Source organism: Calidris pugnax, unplaced genomic scaffold (assembly GCF_001431845.1).
Source record: "Calidris pugnax isolate Ruff unplaced genomic scaffold, ASM143184v1 scaffold303, whole genome shotgun sequence".
Classification (NCBI taxonomy): Eukaryota; Metazoa; Chordata; class Aves; order Charadriiformes; family Scolopacidae; genus Calidris; species Calidris pugnax.
The window spans coordinates 553,870-573,413 of record NW_015091087.1 but is presented as its reverse complement, the minus strand read 5'-3'; the positions used below and the strand labels follow the sequence as shown (position 1 = coordinate 573,413).

The following is a 19,544-nucleotide window of genomic DNA, read 5'->3' as shown; positions in this document are numbered from 1 at the left end:
ATGGGCCACTCAGAAGAGGAAGGTGGAGTTCCCTCTTTGATTCTGTGAGAAATACTCACTTACTCTCAGAGCATAAGGGGTTTTCGTTGGGTTTTTTTATTATTATTTGCAAACAGGAACTCTTTACAGTATTTTTATATATTTCAGGTTCTGGTCCTGTAGTCCAGATTTTAACAAGAGAGATGAATATATGCAAACATCTGAGGGAGCCGAGTGCCATCACTGTACCTGTTGACCAGTAGTACCTGATAAGGGACAGAGTCATTTCAGCATCACCAATGAATAATGCAGTGGCTCACATCCAGTTTTGCCCGAGGGCTGAGCGGGGAGGCAAGTAATAAAGATAACCCTCAAAAAAATCCAGGGAAATGCTTAGCTCCCACTATAAAATGTCAAATTAAGCGAGAATAAATTATTTTACAAAGCCGCTTAATAGCTCACTCTGATAAGAAAAGATAAGGCAGGCTGGATTTATCCCTCCTGTGAAAATTGTTTGTACGTTTGTAAACAGAAAAAGATCTCTCATAATTATATAACTAAATATTGGCTTTGGTGTCCTATTTCTGAGGTGACATACTTGCTTAAAATCTCCTGAAAGGGACAGAAACAGACTTGCCTTTCAAAGTGTTCATCAACATTAAAAAAGGACCACCAGCATCTTTAAAGTGGCAGATCCGTCCTTTCATCCAAAATGCCTGAAGTTTTCCTCTTAAAAGAGGAGATAACCATTACGTGAAAAGAGTTCCTGATCAAGTAATATAATTAAATATTATAGCGGAATTTAAAACTGTGCATTTTTGTTCCCAATTACATGGAAACTCAGGAAGTATCTGGTTACTGGATGCTAATAATAGCAGATACTCTACTGTTAGCTGATATATCTCTTTGAGATAAGAATAACCATCTAGAAAATTATTGCGCTGGGGAGAAAAAAAAACCTTTTCACTCTCAGAACAATTAACTCAATCTGAATTCCCTTCTAAATGAAATAAACAGATTTTTACACAAGATACATTGATCTTGAGCCTCCATAAGCATATGCAGAAACATCTGATAACAAGAACAACTCAAACTGAAATGAGTGTTTTGATCAGAACCGACAGCCGCATATTATTATTTACTATTAACAATATCCTAGAAGCTGCAGCTAGCAATCTGCAGCGCTCATGCTGAGCTCTGTATGGCCACTTAAGAAAAAAGGCACCATTCCTGTCCCGAAGAATTTACTTGGGGTTCCCATCAGGAGGAGGAAAGAGGAGAGAGTAGATCCAAGCAGACAAGTGGTGTATGGCCACCGTCACTGTTACTCATCCAAAGCCACTGACTGCAGTCTGGCTTGCCACTAGCACTTTAGATTTCTTCATTATATATATTAACTGCCGAATACTCTGATTATCTGTGGTCTGAATTTATTCATATGAAACAATCCCGATTTTATTCTGGTCTGTTTGGCCTGTGATTTTTTTGAAGTCACCGTTCAGTTTGTCTGACAGTCATTAAGGCTGGTTCTTTAAACATTAACATCTACTGATAAAATAGGAAGAAAGGATTTCTTCTTTCAAATGGCATAAACGAGAGTCTTGCTGTTAAAGGAAGAATATGTTTTAAACATCCTAAGTTAAAATAAGATGACCGAGCAACTGACTGCTGTACTATTATTAACTGCATAATGTGGCATCTGGGGTTTTTTAAACATGTTTTCATTCATTTCATGTGGCATGATTTATATCCCTAAGGATAAAAATCTTTTTGTCTATGGTACTTAAGAGCCTAGTTCCTCTTGTATATTACTTATTTTTAACATCTTGTCCTTACTGTCCTGATTTTTTTTTTAAAAAAAAACAAAACCAACAAACAACAACAAAATCTGCACATGGGCAAATCAGTTTATTTCTATCTTCTTATATGATAGTTGCAGATAATTTAATACGTCTACAAAAGAACTTTGTGGTAGCTCTAGGAGCAGCAGGTCTGATTGATAGGTAACTGCAAAACCTATTAAAATTTATGCTAAGGAGCATCAGCTAACTGATACATATGAGACAACTGTTTCATCATTCTTATTATGTAGTTAGCTTTGTCACACGACCTTCTAATTCCCTACTCAGGATATTTTGTCTAGATCATTGAATTGTGAAGCACAGAATCACAGAATGATATGGGGTTGGAAGGGACCTCTGGAGATCATCTAGTCCAACCCCCCCTGCCAAAGTAGAGCAGGTTGCACAGGAACTTGTCCAGGAGGGTTTTGAATGTCTCCAGAGAAGGAGACTCCACCATGTCTCTGGGCAGCCTGTTCCAGTGTTCTCTCCATGTGTGTGAAGCACATATGCCCTCATTTACCTGGGCCCACCTGTTCATAGCTAGCTTAACATTTTCATCAGTTGCCTTCCGATAAAAGTACTCCAGGACGTGTATTTGACTTACAAATGTTAATATCATCATAGCCTCAGACTTCATCCTTCATTTTCCATTCCACTATTTTTCTGTGGTGCTCTCAGAAAGTTCACTACTGACCTTTGCTACTTCAAGATGTTGTGTGTTTCTTTTAAAGAGACTTGGAGAATTATAAAGTATGATTTTTTTCAGAGGGCATGCTTAAAAGATTATGCCAGGATTTATTTTTTTTAATTCATGTAATAATATTTTTTTTTTTAACTACACTTTTAAAGTTATCAACAAAAAAAAAACTTGAAATTTGCCAACCAGCTGCAAGAACAGAGCAAAACAGGTTGTACAGATAGAGCTGTGGGAACAACAGATACCAACAAAATAAGTCAGGCAGCAAAGTAATTCAGAGACAAATGTGGGATTTTTTTATTTCAGTTATTGTAGATGTTATTTTCCAATCCAGGTGTACATATCAAGGTGTTGGCTACATGCCTGAATCATCAAGGCTCTTAGTGCTTTGGGCTTTGAAAAGGGCAGTTGAGTATGAAGATGGCACAGTAGCTATTTGAAGACTGGATGACTTTCAGACAGGCCAACTCTGTCTCATCTCCTTGGGCTTATTCACTCACTGCCACTAAATTCAACAGTCCCAAATGTTGTGATGAAGTCCCGAAGTTACTGCATATCTGTACTAGGTGACAACTATTACTCTTTTAGTATTGCATTTACCTCTTGGAAATACAGTCCTATTTTGTAAATGCCACATTCAGGGATGTATTCTGCTTTCTTCTGGGAATACGTCTCAGGCTCGTGGCTGAGATATCATCAAATAGCTGAGGTAAAAAACCCATCAGCTCTCTTTGGTGTGACTCGGCCTCCACTAGGCATTTCTTCTGCAACTGGTGTCATTTGCAAGCCCATGGGTTCACTAATTAGGTCAGTTTATCATACCTGTACTTCGGAGGCTGAATGTGATTATCTTACTTTCCTGTCTTAGAGCCCAGCCTGCAAACATTTGCTACTGAACTTGGCTATTACAGAGAGAAACGGCCCCATTGACTTCAAATATGACAACATATTACGTAGTAAGCTTGGAAGTAACTTTTTACAATGCCCTTAATGTGGTTTTATAACAATACCATTAATTTTTAAATAGGACCGACTTTAGAATTCGACAGACTTACAAAAATAACCATATCAGAGAAGAACCAGTAACTCCTTATTCAGGCTTCTCCTGTTTCCTGTAGCTCCTAACTCTTTCTTCTTTTTTTCCAGCTCTTGTATTAATAATCCCATAGAAGCCCTCGTATATGCACATAACCCCAGGAGCAGAACAGGAATACTTATTCCTATGAAGTCCCCAGAGCAAGTGTGCTTTGCTGGTGAAAGGAGGAGAATTTTGCCCATATTTTTTATCTTAATATCCAGTCAGCCATGCCCTCCAGACTCAACTACAAGAGTGGGCTGTAATCTCTGTGGATGTTCACATCTACATTGCCTTCTCAGATGAGGAATCTTTCTTCCCCTCTTTGGCACAATATATATTGTGCACACAGTTGCCAAATCACAGGTGTGAATTCTCCTCAGAGTACTTATTTTTCTGTCTCATACCCTGTTATCCTTGTTATCAGCTATGTATCGCTCTGCTAAGGGTTTTCATAGGTTGAACTGGGTTCCAAAAGCAGATGTGATAAGTTGAAACTCTACATCTCTACAATTTATGCTAGTAAACTAAAGGTCAGTCCAGAATCACCCCAGAATAACAACTGCTAGTGATCTCCTCCCCTAATAGATACAAAACTCTTCATTTTTACAGGAATAGACGTGTTTATTCTTGCTTTGTCCTGTGCAGAAGAGTCAAACTGTAGGAAGCTTCGTAAAGTTAGATATAGGGGCCAAACAGTACAGAAAGATAGTTTCATATTAGGATTGATCCCTATTAGCATTAGATTAACTGATATTGGGGAACTTTGGCTGGTAGGTGGGACCTTGTCTGCCCCTATGGGAGATTGTAGGCTGGGCATGGCAAGAGCCCATAGAGCCAGCCCAGTTCCCACCACAGTTTAGCACACAGTTTTCTTTCACTGCTGTAGGAGTGGGATTAACATCTTCCAGCTTGAATTTGGATGAAGAATTTGCATTATGTCATGCTAACACGGGACTGTGGGCTAGCTTAAGGCAATACGTTCTTTTGGCAATGCATCCTTATGGCAGGAGGTGCTAGTGGGCCCTCAAAGCAGCACAAGGGCCATGCAATCACGTAAGACACAGATGAAAAACCTATACACAAAATCTGTAGCCACATCGCATCCAGTTTTTCCTTCTGCCCAGCGTTTCAGGAGACAGCAGGCCATCTCCACACTTACCAGAAATGCCCAGCTCTGGAAGCCAGTGCTCTACACGGGGTCCTCTTTGCTCTTCTTTAAACCAAGGAGAACTTGAGCAGGCTGGTGACGGTTCTCCTTAGCTGCAGAAGGGGAAGGTGCACTTCAGCAGCTGAGAATCACAAGCAGCCTCTTGCTAGCTCGATGAAGCCTCGCTGGCTGTGGGCCCCAGTGCTTCTGCCACTGATGACTTGACGAACTTTCTTCAGCTACCTCCCTTGCCAAGGCTTTTTTTCGCTGCCTCATGGAAGTTGGCGTGGCAGGCAGGCTGCAGCGTATATTTCTTTCTTGTGAGTGGTGAAAAAGAGCAATCGGATGCGTGGGGTTTCTTTCCAGAAAGCTGGTTTACGCTCCGTAGTAAGGTTTGGCCTTATTTTTATCAGGATTAACCTATAAGATTCATACTTGAAGTTAAGCTCTGATGTCTTTCTGCCTAACATGACTGACTTGAATTTAAATATATGCATATCAGCTTTAAAAGCTTTTAGAGCGCTTTTCTGAATAAAATCAGTATTAGCATGCTTCAAGTGTGCAAAATATTCAGGGAGAGCAAATCTGAGGCATGACTCCGAGTCCCGTTTTTTTCCCTACCTAGTGCCTAACTCCACTTGCAATGGCTTTGAGGAGGCTGTCCCAAGGGCTTACAGAACATCCCCGGGAAAGCAGATCTGCTTCGTTGCGACCGTTCGTTTGGCAACGCCTCAGTTTTTAAAGGTAAGCGCGCACCCTGGATCCCATTCGTTTCAGAACTTCTCAAAACACTTTCAGACAGAGTGACACGCAAAGTTCTTAATTTTACTAATTGAATGGATTACAGCTATCACATTTCATGCATAAAAATCCAGTGAAGAGGATTATCGGTGCGAGCCAGGATCTGCAGAAGCAGTGTCACTTCTGCCCCCCTTCCAAGGGAAATGGAAACTCTCCTTGCAGTAGGAATTGCAAAAGTCACTTTGAAATTGGGTTCTTCTTTGCTGCTTTCTGTCCCTGTGACAGGCCAGTGTACAGATGGTCACCAATGCTTCCATTTGAGCCCCTCAGTGGTTTTGGGTAACTGCTGCTAGTTTCCCTCCTCTCAAATCCTGGTAGTAAGATAGCTGCTTATGGAAATAAGGATAGACCACCCAACCTTCTGCCTGGCCCTGTGGTTCCCTAGTTAACAAATGTGAGCTACTGCATCAGGTGTCCTGTCTTCAGAGGTTAAATTAAAAAATCTAACGGAGACCTAGCCAGTATGAAATCACTGCTCCCTTGGCCTGGCTCCACTACTGCTCAGGGACCTGCAGGGCACTCTCGACTGATTCATGGCCCCAGCAGGCAATTACAGTCCCTTCTGGGTAAGTGAGAACACTTCCCATAAATCTTAGCCACAGTAATCATCTTAGCAGTAGAGGCTGGAGTTAAGGTTCTCTGAGAACCCTGAAAGCAAATTCCCTTGTCTTTGGGCAGCTAACATCTCAAAGTAAACATGGAAATAAAATGGGCTGTAAGTAGCAATGAGCTGCTCAGTGCTAGGGGTATGCAGCTGCTGAACAACCCAGAGAAGGTGTTAGCTGCCAGAAAACCATGCACACTGATCTCTTGAGTACACCTGGGTGACTCATTTAACTCCCAGTCTTGACTTACTGCTCTAAAATGAAGTAAAAAATATTTATCTGACTGCCTAAGCGAGCAGAATCAGCATTTTGATTTCACACAGCAATGTTTGCATGTTGCACCTTGAATTTTAGGGGAGGTTCTTGGCATCAGCATGGATTTTGGTGTAAACTGGAGAGGGGAGGGGAGAGGAATTTAAGATATACATGAAGCCTTTTGCCAATCTACAGCCAGCAACTTTAATCACCTTTGTGAGCATTGATATGTATCAAAAAAAAAGCTTGATGGCAGCACACCTCAGCTTTCCTGTGGTGCCAAGACGGTCTCAAACACTGGTGGCCTGAAAGACTTCTGTCCCTGAGAGTGACAACAGAGAGAGAAGTGGCAGAGGAGACAATGAGAGGGTGTCACTTGCACTGGGGAACATGGCATCAGGGAGCAGAGGGACAGCAATGTCAGGGACCAGCAGACAGGCTGTCCTTACCAGTGATGGTGGAGATCCTCCTGCACGAGAGACAGGAGGGACACGGTAACCCTGGAGGAATCTGAGAGGAGAATAGAAGATAGCAAACAGACGGTGCTTCATGTTTTTAATTAATAATTTGGATGTTCTGTTATCCACCTTTATTTTTAAATGCACATGAAAACCAAATCTCTCAGTGTTGTTTTTATCAGATAAATACTATAGTCACCCTTCCACCTTCAATTTTTTGTGATTTGTATTTTGATTTGTTTTGGTTTTTTTAACTTACGGGACACAAAAAGGCAGCTTTTCCCTATTTTCTGCTTCTGTAGCAAAACTCAGTGTCCTGTAGGAGTACTATCCTTCCCTTCCCTTCCCTTCCCTTCCCTTCCCTTCCCTTCCCTCCTCCACCCAACTGATCCCTGCCAACTACGTTCTGATCCCCATTCCTCTGGTCCAAGCATGTCCTGGCTCACAGCCAGCCCCATGCCCTACCACCTGTAATTCACTTATTAATTATCATTTTTATGAGCAGCCGGGGCTGCTGTGAGTTTTGAGAGTCAGCTTCTTCTCTGTGGGAGTGAAGCACAAGGCAAAAGTGCCACCCTTTTGGAAGAGGGCTCAGAGGGCAGACATCCAAAAGAGTTGGGCGAGGGCAGTGGGTACCTTAAGTAACACAAAGAGAATGAGGAAAGACATGGCAAACCCAGGTGGGACCAAGCACAAGCTGGATGTTGGGAAGGGGCATTGCTCCTCGGGGCCGTGGGGAGCACAGCTGTCACATCCCAGCCACTGCTTCAAAGCCATAAAAACTTTAGCACTCCGAGGAACAGTTACAGCTCTTAAGTCCACGTACATCACAAGTTCTACTCCCCCGCTCCTGCAGAAATGTTGACATTGATAAATACAATAGATTGCTCTCCAGAATTGCCAGAAAACGTGTGAATCCTTTGTTTTCTCCTCTTACACACCGTGTATTTATAGCTAACAAAAGCTAGATGAAGCTGAGAGGTGAAGCTGCAACTCTCAGTAAGTCGGTTTTCTTCACCAAACAGGAGATGTGCATCGTGGAAGAACCTCTAGAGGAATTCACTTCGAGACACAGTCTGGAGTGGAAATTTTTATTCCTGGATCACAGGTTGGTGACAAGAAAAGCGCTCCTCGTTGTGTTCAGTGCTTGTCTACTGCCATTTTCATAAGTGCAATTCTCTCAAATGGTGTTACGTTTCACATCCAAACAGGAAGACAACCACTAAAATGCCTACAAAAGATGATATTTACTATTTTAGCCTGCATTTATTTTTATCAGTGTTTTAAAACAAAACTGTCTCTCAGGCCGGATTTGTGATCAGCTTGTTCTTGCTTTAAAAATATCAATGGGCCGACGTCTGTCACGTGGCAAAATCATCTCATTATTACACAGCTGCAGAATTCATTCTTTCCAAATCCAGCCATTGACTGTGTGTGTGCAATTCCCACCGAGTTACGGAGGGAAAGTCTGCGTTGGCCTTGGGGCAACCGCGCTCGCAAAGGTACAAAGCAACTGCCTCTGCACGCCATGGACGGGGCCTGCAGACACCCAACAGGAAGAGGCACAGATGATCTCCCCTCCTAACCCCAAGTCCCGGGCAGACGATGGCTTCCTATCACCTTGCCATGCGTTTTTTCCCTGTGCAGGGACTGTGTGAGCCACAGCAGAGCCCCTGACCGAGGAGCAGCCAGGGAATAAGGGCCTGGGGCATCTCCCTTGCAAGGAGAGGCTGAGGGACTTGGGTCTTTTTAGTCTGGAGAAGAGAAGGCTGAGGGGGGATCTGATCAATGCATATAAATACTTAAAGGGTGGGTGTCAAGAGGATGGGGCTGGTCTTTTTTCAGTGGTGCCCAGTGACAGGACAAGAGGAAACGGGCACAAACTTGAACATGAGAAGTTCCATCTAAACATGAGGAGGAACTTCTTCACTTTGAGGGCGGCAGAGCACTAGAATAGGCTCCCCAGTGGGGTGGCGGAGTCTCCTCCTCTGGAGACATTAAAGACCTGTCTGGACAAGTTCCTGTGTAACCTGCTCTAGGTGGACCTACTTTGGCAGGGGGATTGGACTAGATGATCTCCAGAGGTCCCTTCCAACCCCATGTCATTGTATGATTCTGTGATTCTATAATAGCTCCCCCCACAGCAGCTTCTTGTGAAGGTCCCCAAGAAACTGAGTCACTTTCCACAACCACATTTCCCCCAGAAAGATGGCGTTGTCATGGCCATGTCCTGAGGGGAAGGTGCCATGTCCAGCTGGGCATCCTGGGCACAAGGTGGGGGAAAATCAGGATCTGGTCCCCTGGGGTGGACAACTGACACCCATCCAGATGGGATCTGGGCTTTTTTACATATCTGTGTCAAACTGCAGTTTCTTTCATGGCTTATGAGTTCACTGACATTGTGCCCAACCGCAGAGCACCGCCGATCATAGGATACTTGCCTTTTGAAGTGCTGGGTACTTCTGGCTACGACTATTACCATATAGATGACCTAGAGCTGCTAGCAAGGTGCCACGAACACTGTAAGTATTGCATAGCCCGGGTTCCTGTGGAGTCACTGGGACACCCCTCCTCAGGGAAATGTAGTTTCAGTTAAAACTGGTTTAAACTTAGAAGGGGAGGTTTGACCCTGGCCTCACACCTATATTTCTTAGTGGAATTATAGCAGATTGGGGGCACTGCAGCTGATCAGCGTTTGGGCCAGACTTACCAAGATCGGAAAAATACAATTTTACCTTACCCAGAAGCAGTCAGCAAGACTCACTGGATGGGTAAAATACAGCAGATTAGACCCCCATCCTATTACTAAAGAATATATGGGAATAGTTCAAGCAATCTCAGAGGAGATCCTATTTTGTAAAATTCTGGTGGATTATTTACCCTAATGTTGTTCACCACGTATGTGGGATTACCTGTGGTTATTTAAATACAGTCTATTAAGATTTAATTGAAAAACTCTTTCACTAAGTAAATAAAATGAGGCAATCCTTTTCAAATATTTGCTTACAGAACTGGCTGGTACATCTCGTCTTACCACCTCTGGGTGGCCTGAAGATATCCTGTCAACATTAGTTTTTATATGTTGACATTAAAATATAGAAAGGCTAAATAGGTGCATGTTTGGGAACCCCTTGAAATCACTGGGGGAAAAAAGCAGAGATTAATTTTGTCAGTGAATCTTTAAAACCTTTAATACACCCCAGTTTACTGCAGTTTGAATTCTTGTCAGTCTGGGAATTTTCTTTCAGTTTCAAACGATTTTTTTCTTTGCACGATGTTATCTCCTATACTCACTTCGTTCTGAATCCATCTGCACACAATACTCCTCTTTTCAAGCATTTTTGTCCTGTACTTTTCCGCTATAGAAGTTAAGATGATCACTCTTAGAAATTAATCCCAGATGTCTAATTAAGCAGTATGTGATCAGCACATAAAACAGGGTAAGATCTATGTTTTAAGTTGTAGCAGACACTAATGCATTAATGTCCAAAATTAAGGTTAACTGTACTTTGTAAGAATGTACAATTTGAAGTGTCAGAAAAAGATGGTTACTGATCTTTATGATATTTGCTCTATCGTAGGAGTGACAGGACCACTCACTAGAAAGGTGCTTAGACTCCTGTCTCCCTTGGGAATCGATGATACTTTTGTCACACTTTTCACATTTCATGTCATTTTCACATCATAAATTGTGCTACAAGCTGTGTGTATTTTCTGCTGACAGTGATGCAGTTTGGCAAGGGGAAGTCGTGCTGCTATCGGTTTCTGACCAAAGGACAGCAGTGGATCTGGCTCCAGACCCATTACTATATCACTTACCACCAGTGGAACTCCAAGCCAGAGTTCATTGTGTGCACACACATGGTGGTAAGGTATGGAAAATCCCATCAACCGGCGGGGACATAAAGGACAGTAAGATAAGGGCCATCCTCATGATTGCCAAAATTTTCTCCTAGAAAAATTGTGTCTTTTATGTAACAAAAAAAGAAGACTGACCTCTCTGAAGGATATATGTTCATTATAGAAAAATGATCAGGCTAAACCTTACTTTATTCTCAGCTTGATTTGCCAATCAGGACTTCAGGGGCAGATTAACTGTTGCATTTTTCCATTTTGTGCAAATATAGGGAATAGACAGATTCCTTCACTATTCTAATAATTACTTAAGCCCTAATCCTTACAATGTTTTTTAAAGAGATGTGTTGAAGCTTTCCAGTGAAGTTATAAAGTGGTTGTAGGCTGTGAACTTGACCTTTATATATACTTCTTTAATATACCTCTTGGCTTCAAAAAGACAGGAACAAAGAAAAAGCTGAAAATTAAAAGTCTCTCCAATGGTATTCAGTAGCATCTGACTTAAGTGATTTTTCAGCTGTTCATTTAACTTGTAAAATGTTACAATAATTTGCTCCTCTATTTGCTTAAAGCACATTTTATGGACTGCAACAATGCCACGTTGATACATACAATTATATTTTACATTCAGTTATGCAGATGTTCGGGTGGAGAGGAGACAGGAGATGGGCTTGGAAGAAGTGTCCTCAGAGGTTGTGTCCTCAGCACTAAAGGTACAAAGAGAGAAGGTTTCCTTCATGAATCTATATAGTAATCACAACTTGTTCCTATGTTAACATCACTGAAGACTCCAGCATTGTCTTTCTGGGTGGATTCCCTCAACTTTAGAATTCATTCCTCACTTGAATAATTTTAAACTAAATGGGATAAGCTCATGGAAAGATAAACCTGGAGATCAGTAACAGCCACAAATTATGCGGAACACGGGCAGGGGCAGTGTGAGGTATCTACACCTTCCCTTGGCAAGGTACTACAGTTTAAATATTCATTTGGACATGTTCTGGCAATCGGCCTTCTTGGCCTCTTCTCGGTGTCTGCTGAGGGAAGAAAGAAAAGCTTCTCCTGGGTGCACAGCTGCGCGTCTCACAGAGGTTGCAGTCACTGTCATATCCAACTGAATACAAAAGAAAGATTCAGAAAAACATCTGAAGGTACAAAATGACTATGGCAGTAGCTTGCTATTTATTTCCAGTTCAGTGATAACTCTTTGTAAAATGCATTAGTTAGATGCTATTTGGAAGGGACATTGATACCTGTGCCCAGGTCTTCTGCTGGCCTACCTGGGATTAGTTCTGCTCAAGTCATTTTAGGCCAGCCAAAGAACTGGGTGTGCAACCATTACTAGATGCATTTGAAAATGTTTTCCTCCTGACAGATACAATACCTATTCCCTTTTTTTTTTGGTTTGTTTTAGGACAGTGGCGCCAGCTTGGATCCTGAACAGCACTTTAATGCACTCGATATTGGTGCCTCAATCCTTAGCGCTAGTCGGACACCCTCAGTATCATCCAGGAGCTCACCAAAATCTTCCCACACACCCAAGTCAGATCCTGCATGTGAGTGGCATTCCTGGGTTACTGCACTATTTTTAATTTAGCCAAGCTACAGATTGTGTGTCTGTACACCATAGCTGCTAATTTAAAAGTTATTTATGAGATACTGATGATATGTGTTTGTCACTGACGATCAAGTGCATCATCTGAAATGGTAACATACAAGAAGCAAGGTTCTAGTGCAATTGTCCAAACACTGGAAAATGAGTAGAGGGACTAGCCATGAGTCCTGCTGTTTCAATCTGTTATGAAAATGAGGAGTTCTGTCTTCAGATTTGAGGGCATCAGTATGAACAATACAAGGCCCCTCTAGACTTATATGAGTAATAGCAGCCTGCGGGTGACTCTTTTCTGGCCAAGATTCAGGATGCTCCAGCCAAGACTTGGGGACATCTTATACACTCCTTCTGCTCCCTGCTCTGGAAGAAAAGTCAATGAGCTAAGCTACATTTATAGCTATTCACCTCATATGAAGGGAGTTCCAGCTGTTTTAGAACAGCTCTTGGGTCCTTCTGCTCCATTCATTGCAGCACAGAGTCATAATCTCTCTCGTATATTTTTATCTTTGCCCAAGCCCTCCTCATCATTTTAGTTTTACTTCCATTGAAGTCAACCAGAACCTTGACTCCTGCTGGAATTTAGCCAGGCCATAATCATTTCTAGCCAGGTCTCGCTGTAATTCCCACTTCAACCGGGGGTGATTTCCAGCGTGCGAGAACTCAACGGTACTTTTCTTGCAGCTACACCAACGAAACTGACTGCAGAGTCTAACACACCCTTGCCAAGGACACCAAGCGCGCAGCAGGATTTATCCGTGCATAGACTCAGTCAACCCACCGCTCTTCAGGTAACCTCAGAGTCATCAAAATAGGCAGACGGTATGTAGCATGTGCCACATACACAGCTTAGCAATTAGAAATCACTTACACAGAAGCCATGCCATTAGAAGAAACCTAAAATTTAAAGGAGCCAAACTTATAAATAAAGTTTTGTTGTGTTTTGGTTTGGTTTGGTTTTAACCCAGGTTTCTTTGCCTTTTCAGCCTTCATGTGAGCTCCTCCCGCAGCAGGTGCTGCCTCAAGCAACCCTGCAAAATCAGCCTGCACCTCTGGCACAGGTTAGTTGGGAATTTGGAAGTGGAATAGGTCACTTGTCTATCTCCTGACATTTTCTCCTTTTAGAGCTTACAGGTTACCTCTCTAGTAGCTAAAATCCCCAAATGTACCAGCTTTCAAACACTTAAAATATTATAGGAAAGTAATCTGAATTTTACACTTGCATATTTAATCATCTATCTGCATGCAGGCATTCAGAGCAGAGGTCCAGGTACATGTAGGTTCCGGTGCACACACACATCTATTTGACAGAAGATCAAAAAACAAATGGAAAAAGAGTTTTCACCTTTGCTTCTACAGAATCAGGTCCCATCAAAATCAAGGTCACAATGAGAATTAAACCCGAAAACTAACAAAGACCCCCAGTTCTCCTAAAAACACCTGTTTGGATGTGCTGATGCAGAAAGGGACATGCAAGTTCAACAAAACCCATTTTGTGAGTGTGCCAGTAGCAGAGAGGATGCCACTAGAGACAAATTCCTCCAGGGAAATCCCAAAAGTGGGTGATGGGCCAAAAAGCCACCTCGGGGTTTCATTTGCAGTGGATTTTGAAGGAGAAAATTTGAGTACCATGTTCCCATCACACTGTTTCTCTCCTGTGGTCATGCTGTGATGATACACCCCATCATCCTCTGAATTTAGAAATCACAGAGTAGTCCTGGACTACGCTGCTTCTACCATTGGTATCCTGTACTTGTTCACAAGATCCCAGAGCTTCTTCCTGTAGCATATAAAACATAGAAAGTCCTGAGGAACCCCGCTTTAAAATAACAAATTCTCATTTATCTTCTCTGTTTAATATTCTTTTCACGACTCCACACCAGCATGCAGCGAAGAAACAGCATATCAATTATCTGCTCTGAGCATTCACTTTCCTTTACAGATATTTCTCTCCGTTATTCATTAATGCACTTCCAAACATCAATTAGTTTATTTATTATAAACCCACACATGTTTTGTATTACTTTTTTTCTACCTCCCTTTCTTCTCTGTCAAAGCGTTTTGTGAGGAGATGCTTTACCAGTTGCTTACCAAGAACCTCGCCACCTTGTCCCTTACCAGTAAAACGCTCTTACTTGCACGCCAGCTCCATTTCTTCTTCACCAAATCAGGGTGCCGTTCAGCCTTTTTGGGCTGGCTACATCTCAGTGAAAGGAAGAGGGCTGACTCCAGTCTGTCAAGTCAGACAGCCCTTTTCTTGACTGGCAGCAAAGTCACAGCAATCATAGAATTGTAGAATGGTTAGAGTTGGAAGGGACCTTAAAGACAATCAAGTTCCAACCCCCCTGCCATGGGCGGGGACACCTCCCACTAGAGCAGGTTGCTCAAAGCCCCATCCAGCCTGGCCTTGAACACCTCCAGGGATGGGGCATCCACAGCTTCCGTGGGCAACCTGTTCCAGTGCTTTAACACCCTAATGCTCCTGATGAAGCTCAAGGTGGAGCTTCCCTCAATGTAGAGCTGGGAAATAGCACCAGGCGTTGCAGCTCAGGTTACCAAGGCTCACACCCCGTAGCGATACTCCTGGGAAAAGTAGCAAGTCTCCAAAGACTTGGGTGATTTTCATAAAATACGATGAAAATTATGAAACTATTCTGTACTTCCCACCTTAAAATAATAAACGTGTCAGCCTACAGCAAGATAATCCATTATTTAAAAGACAAGGTCCCTGCAGCACCCGGCAAGATAATCCATTATTTAAAAGACAAGGTGCCTGCAGCACTAAGTAAGCGGGTGACAAAACCCAGGTACGCCTGCCTCCCACCACCACCATTCCCTGGGTTTCCCAGCTGACCGTTTTGCAGCAGTTCAGCAGGACCCTGGTGCTCTGATGGGCTCTGTGGGTAACATCCAGCTACGGGGCAGCAGCAGAGGGGAAAGGACATTTTAAGTGGCCACAACCGCATCTGCAGCCAGCGGCCAGCTGCCACCTCAGGCGCCACCTGCTTCAACTTTGATTAGTTTTATTTCGAGCAGAGGCTGTGATGGTTTTGTCTCCGCCGAAATGTGGTTGTAGCTTCTGCTTATTTCGAGCAGAGGCTGTGATGGTTTTGTCCCCGCCGAAATGTGGTTTCTGCCTTGCTTGACTGAATGAACAGACAGCGCAGCACTAGATGTCGCCTGAATGCAAATGGTTTGCTTTAAACCAAGCGCTCCCTATTAGAATATTTGTTTGTTTGCCTTCCTCATTGTAATAAATTAAAATCCCCTACAACACAGCGGATGCTGATGACTGCATAATAATTAGCACTAATAATCCGTTTGGGATTGCGCAGGTGTTATTCAGAAGACAGAGAGAAGGAACAAGTTGTTCGGTGAGCTGCAGAACTAATGAAAGTCGGGTTTCCCAGGGGCTGCGCCTCACCAGGCTGGTGCACCAACCCAACCTTTCCTGCAGGAGGAAGGGACGAGTGGATCCCTCTCTCCTTTGCTCAGCTATAGCTTTCATGAAAGTACAGCAACCTGGTATTTTTGAGGCTCTCACAACCTTGTTGCATGTCTCTAGTGTCAGCCGGAAGGATGGAAAGTGGAAAGGTAGGCAGAAATGAAAGGTTCAAAGGAAACCAAGCTAAAAAATGAATTGGGTCTCTTTTCTTTATCCAGTTACCTGCTGCCATGAAACTTGTAGGAAGGACATTGGACAGACATTGGAATGGGCTGCCCAGGGAGGTGGTTGAGGCACCATCCCTGGAGGTGTTCAAAAGACAGGTTGATGTAGTGCTGGGAGGTATGGTTTAGTGATGGTGATGCTTCTTGTTTGTTGTGCGGGTGTCTATTTTTGTCAGTTAGGTTGACGGTTGGACAAGATGACCCTTCCAACCTAAAAGATTCTGTGATTCTATGATTCTGTGAAATGTCTTTGAGGTATCCATCTTTTTGTTCATCACATCTGAAATTGAGGACCATCCTGACAGACACGGGGGCCACAGGTCCCCTTTCCATGGCTGCAGCCCCCCAGCATCTAGAGATAGGGAATAACCCTGGCACCCTGGGGTGGCATCCGGTGGAGAGAAACATCCCTCCTCAGGCATGGCCTCCTTCAGATGTCCGTGCTGGTGGTGGGGAGTCACAGCCCAGAAGTACTGGTCCCTCTCCCCAGGCTGTACAGCCTCTCTGGACCATCAGCACCATTGAGCCTGTCCCTACCCAAATGCGCACCAACATGATCCCAAAAGCATCGCTCTTTTTTTCTCTTTTGCTGTGGTTTTGTTTTGGTTTGGTTTGGTTTTTTTGTCTGCATTAACAAACCTTGACTAAACTGGTGATCCTTTCATAGGTTTAGTCTCCCATGTTTGACTGTACCTGCAAATCTGGTACAATTATAACATGCACTTTTCTGAGAATCCTACAGAAATTTGCAAATAACTAAAAGTGAGATAGAGAGCAACTTCATCTGATGCCAATGGCAGAATTATAGCTGTGCAGTGTTTTCTGTGCAACATTTTGAGTTGGGCTCTTTTAATTTATTATTTCTCCCTTAATTAGTAGAGCAGTTAATGATCTTGAGATAAACACTCTCTGGTGCAGGTCAATTTCTGTTAGTATCTCATTGTAGAAAAACAATAGAATCTTTGTAATCATAGGGGTCACTGCTGGAGTTATCAACAGATTTGGGGGTGACAACGGGAAAGGGAAAAAAGCAGAAGAGAAAGTTCCTTGTCTTCTTCTGTAATGGCTTCCACTCTAGTAGACCAGCTAATTGTTGCTGCTAAGTGTATTAATATAAAAAGCACAGGAAAAAGAAAACAAAAAGACAATACTAGATGAATATGCTAAATATAAGAAGGTGCTGGAAAAAAATTAAGGAATAGTAATTTAAAATCAACAGCAATATATTTTTTCCGTTAAACTCTACATTCAAACTCTAAATTCAAAACTAAGGCCTGGAATTGGATTTTGTTTCTTCTTGAAGTATAAGACGATTATAGAATTATCTGTTATAAAATTCCTTACATTTTTTAATTGAAGAAAATCGGGTTCCTTTCCCAAAGTGTCTTCAAGGAGTTTGCACATTAATGAAAAGTCTGCCATCAGCAAGCCAGGCAGTTAAAATGAAGCTTTTGACTAAAATTGTTTTTAATTCCTTTCTGATAAGGACCCTTTTAAAGACTTGAGAAGTCCTCACTAGCAGAGTTCCTACAGAAAGAATTAGGTTGCAAGACTTGGCTTTTTAAAAAATCCTGTGCAGACCCAGGTTGAAGCAGGGCTTGGCTGCATCTCATCTGAACAAGCCACGGCATCGTTTCATTCATAAAATGAGGGTACCTGGGACTCTTCAGAAACATGGAGCCAGGCTCCGACCAACAGTACTGGATGCCCCTTTGAGTCACTTGTCCTCATTGCCAAACATCAGAGGTTTCCACTCCTCTGTTCCTCTGGTTAATACTTCATACATGGAATAGAAAAAGAGAGACACCTCACTCTGACTTTTCCCCTTTAATACCAACTAGAAGCAACACAAACTTCCCTTTGGGAGGTTTGACAGCATCTTCTGCTCTGGGGGGAGGACCAGGTTGTGGTTTGAAGGCAAAAGGGCCACGGATCACGGCGCTGGAGGCCAAGTGCTCACATTACCTTCTTGGGCAGATGGTGCAAGCTGCAAACTCTCGCAGATACCTCTGCCACCAAAGTGGGCTCTGAGGGCCTCTTCCAGCAGCAACCGCGTGGGCCACCTTAGCAGCCCTCCTTCCCCCTCAGCAGGGCTGGCCATGAGACTCCCCTCCACCTTGCCACCGCTCTTGGAGCGGTGACTCCCAGATTGTGCGGGAAAGCCTCCCTCCCCCTGGTAAATAAACCCTCTGAAGTTCTCATCCTTTCTCACCTAAAGGCCACTTACTTGGAGATTTCAGCTTTGCTGGAGGGAACGTGAAGGTATTTCAAGTATTTAGCTGGTTCAAGGCAAAGCAGTTAGCTGATATAAATCTGACCTGTCACATTTAGCTTTCTCTAAGTAGCCAGAAATTTCATTTAACTGTACAGTGTTGCTAGCACCAGAGCTCTCCTTAATTCCCTTCTCATTACCACTTTTGTTTTCCTATTGAAAAGTCAAGTGCACCTCCATGGGGCAGGAAGGCTCCAGCAGCGTGCATCAGTTCACCCACTAGCACAGAGCCGCTGGAACAACCACAGGAACAGGGCACCGTTTTCAAGTCACAGGAAAATAATTCTTTTTCTTTTGCCTGGACACTCCAGCACCACATGTTTTCAGAGGGGTCTTGGAAGCCTTGATTACAGAAATGCTTACAGATTTTTTGAAGTGGGTTTTTTTGTTGTTGTTTTTCAAAGACTGCTTTTTATTTTTGGAATTTGAGCTCAGGCAAAGCAACTATTCCAAAGCTTATTAAAGTAATAATTAACTTTAGTGGACTTTGAATCATACCCCAAAATGCCAAATAAAACCCGGGATTTATTGCCGTGTTAGCCCCCTCAACACTTATTGAATGATTCCACTTTGTGCCAAGTATGGCTGCTGCTGGAGCCTGCGCTTTCTTCTTGACCCTGATTAGTGATCTCCATTTTATGTTATTATTTAGAATGGCCTTTCTCCCACTGAGCTGAGCTATTCAGTTTACTTCAGGCACAAAAATAACTTCACAAGTATTTCTTGTAGCTTAATTACTACTCAGCTGTAGAAACCTAGAAAATGTTTATTGTGGTCAGCTGTCGCGTGCATGATGCTGTAGGAAGTCTTCAGCAGAATAAACCATTGCAGCATTGCTATTTCTGTGTGGAAAAAGGAAAGTGTTAGTAAAACACATCTGGAATATACAGTTATGACACACTAAGGGCTCCAAACTACAGGCTAATAAAAATAATGCACTCATTTGCCATCCAATTAAGATGCTCTTGATATTTGAAAGCAACTGTTTGAAAGCATACTCTCAAAAACAGTCCTTCTGATAATTCCCTAACAGAATGGGGTCAGTTCTAAGCAGATCACTCTAACTGAGGCAATTTAATATATGTGCGTAAAATTGAAAATAGACAAGATTTATCTCTGCCTAGATGTTAGTATATTACAAACATGTCTTTTATTCCTTTGGCTGTGCTTTACAATCAAGAAACCAATAACTTCTTACAGAACAATGTTCTATTGAGGCCTGTTTGTATTATAATGACTGATTTTCCCCTCTTTTTTTTTTTTTTTTTTTTTTTG

The 19,544-nt window shown here is 42.7% G+C and overlaps 1 protein-coding gene across 1 annotated transcript in view; it reads left to right on the top strand.

Moving 5' to 3' along the window:
- Positions 1–19,544, top strand: part of NPAS2 (neuronal PAS domain protein 2) — a 108,833-nt gene that overhangs the window by 75,390 nt on the left and 13,899 nt on the right. Inside the window, 8 exon segments of the mRNA XM_014957761.1 lie at positions 5,371–5,489; positions 7,890–7,972; positions 9,280–9,386; positions 10,589–10,736; positions 11,351–11,432; positions 12,134–12,275; positions 13,013–13,119; positions 13,315–13,389. Coding sequence (XP_014813247.1) covers positions 5,371–5,489; positions 7,890–7,972; positions 9,280–9,386; positions 10,589–10,736; positions 11,351–11,432; positions 12,134–12,275; positions 13,013–13,119; positions 13,315–13,389 — 863 coding nt within the window.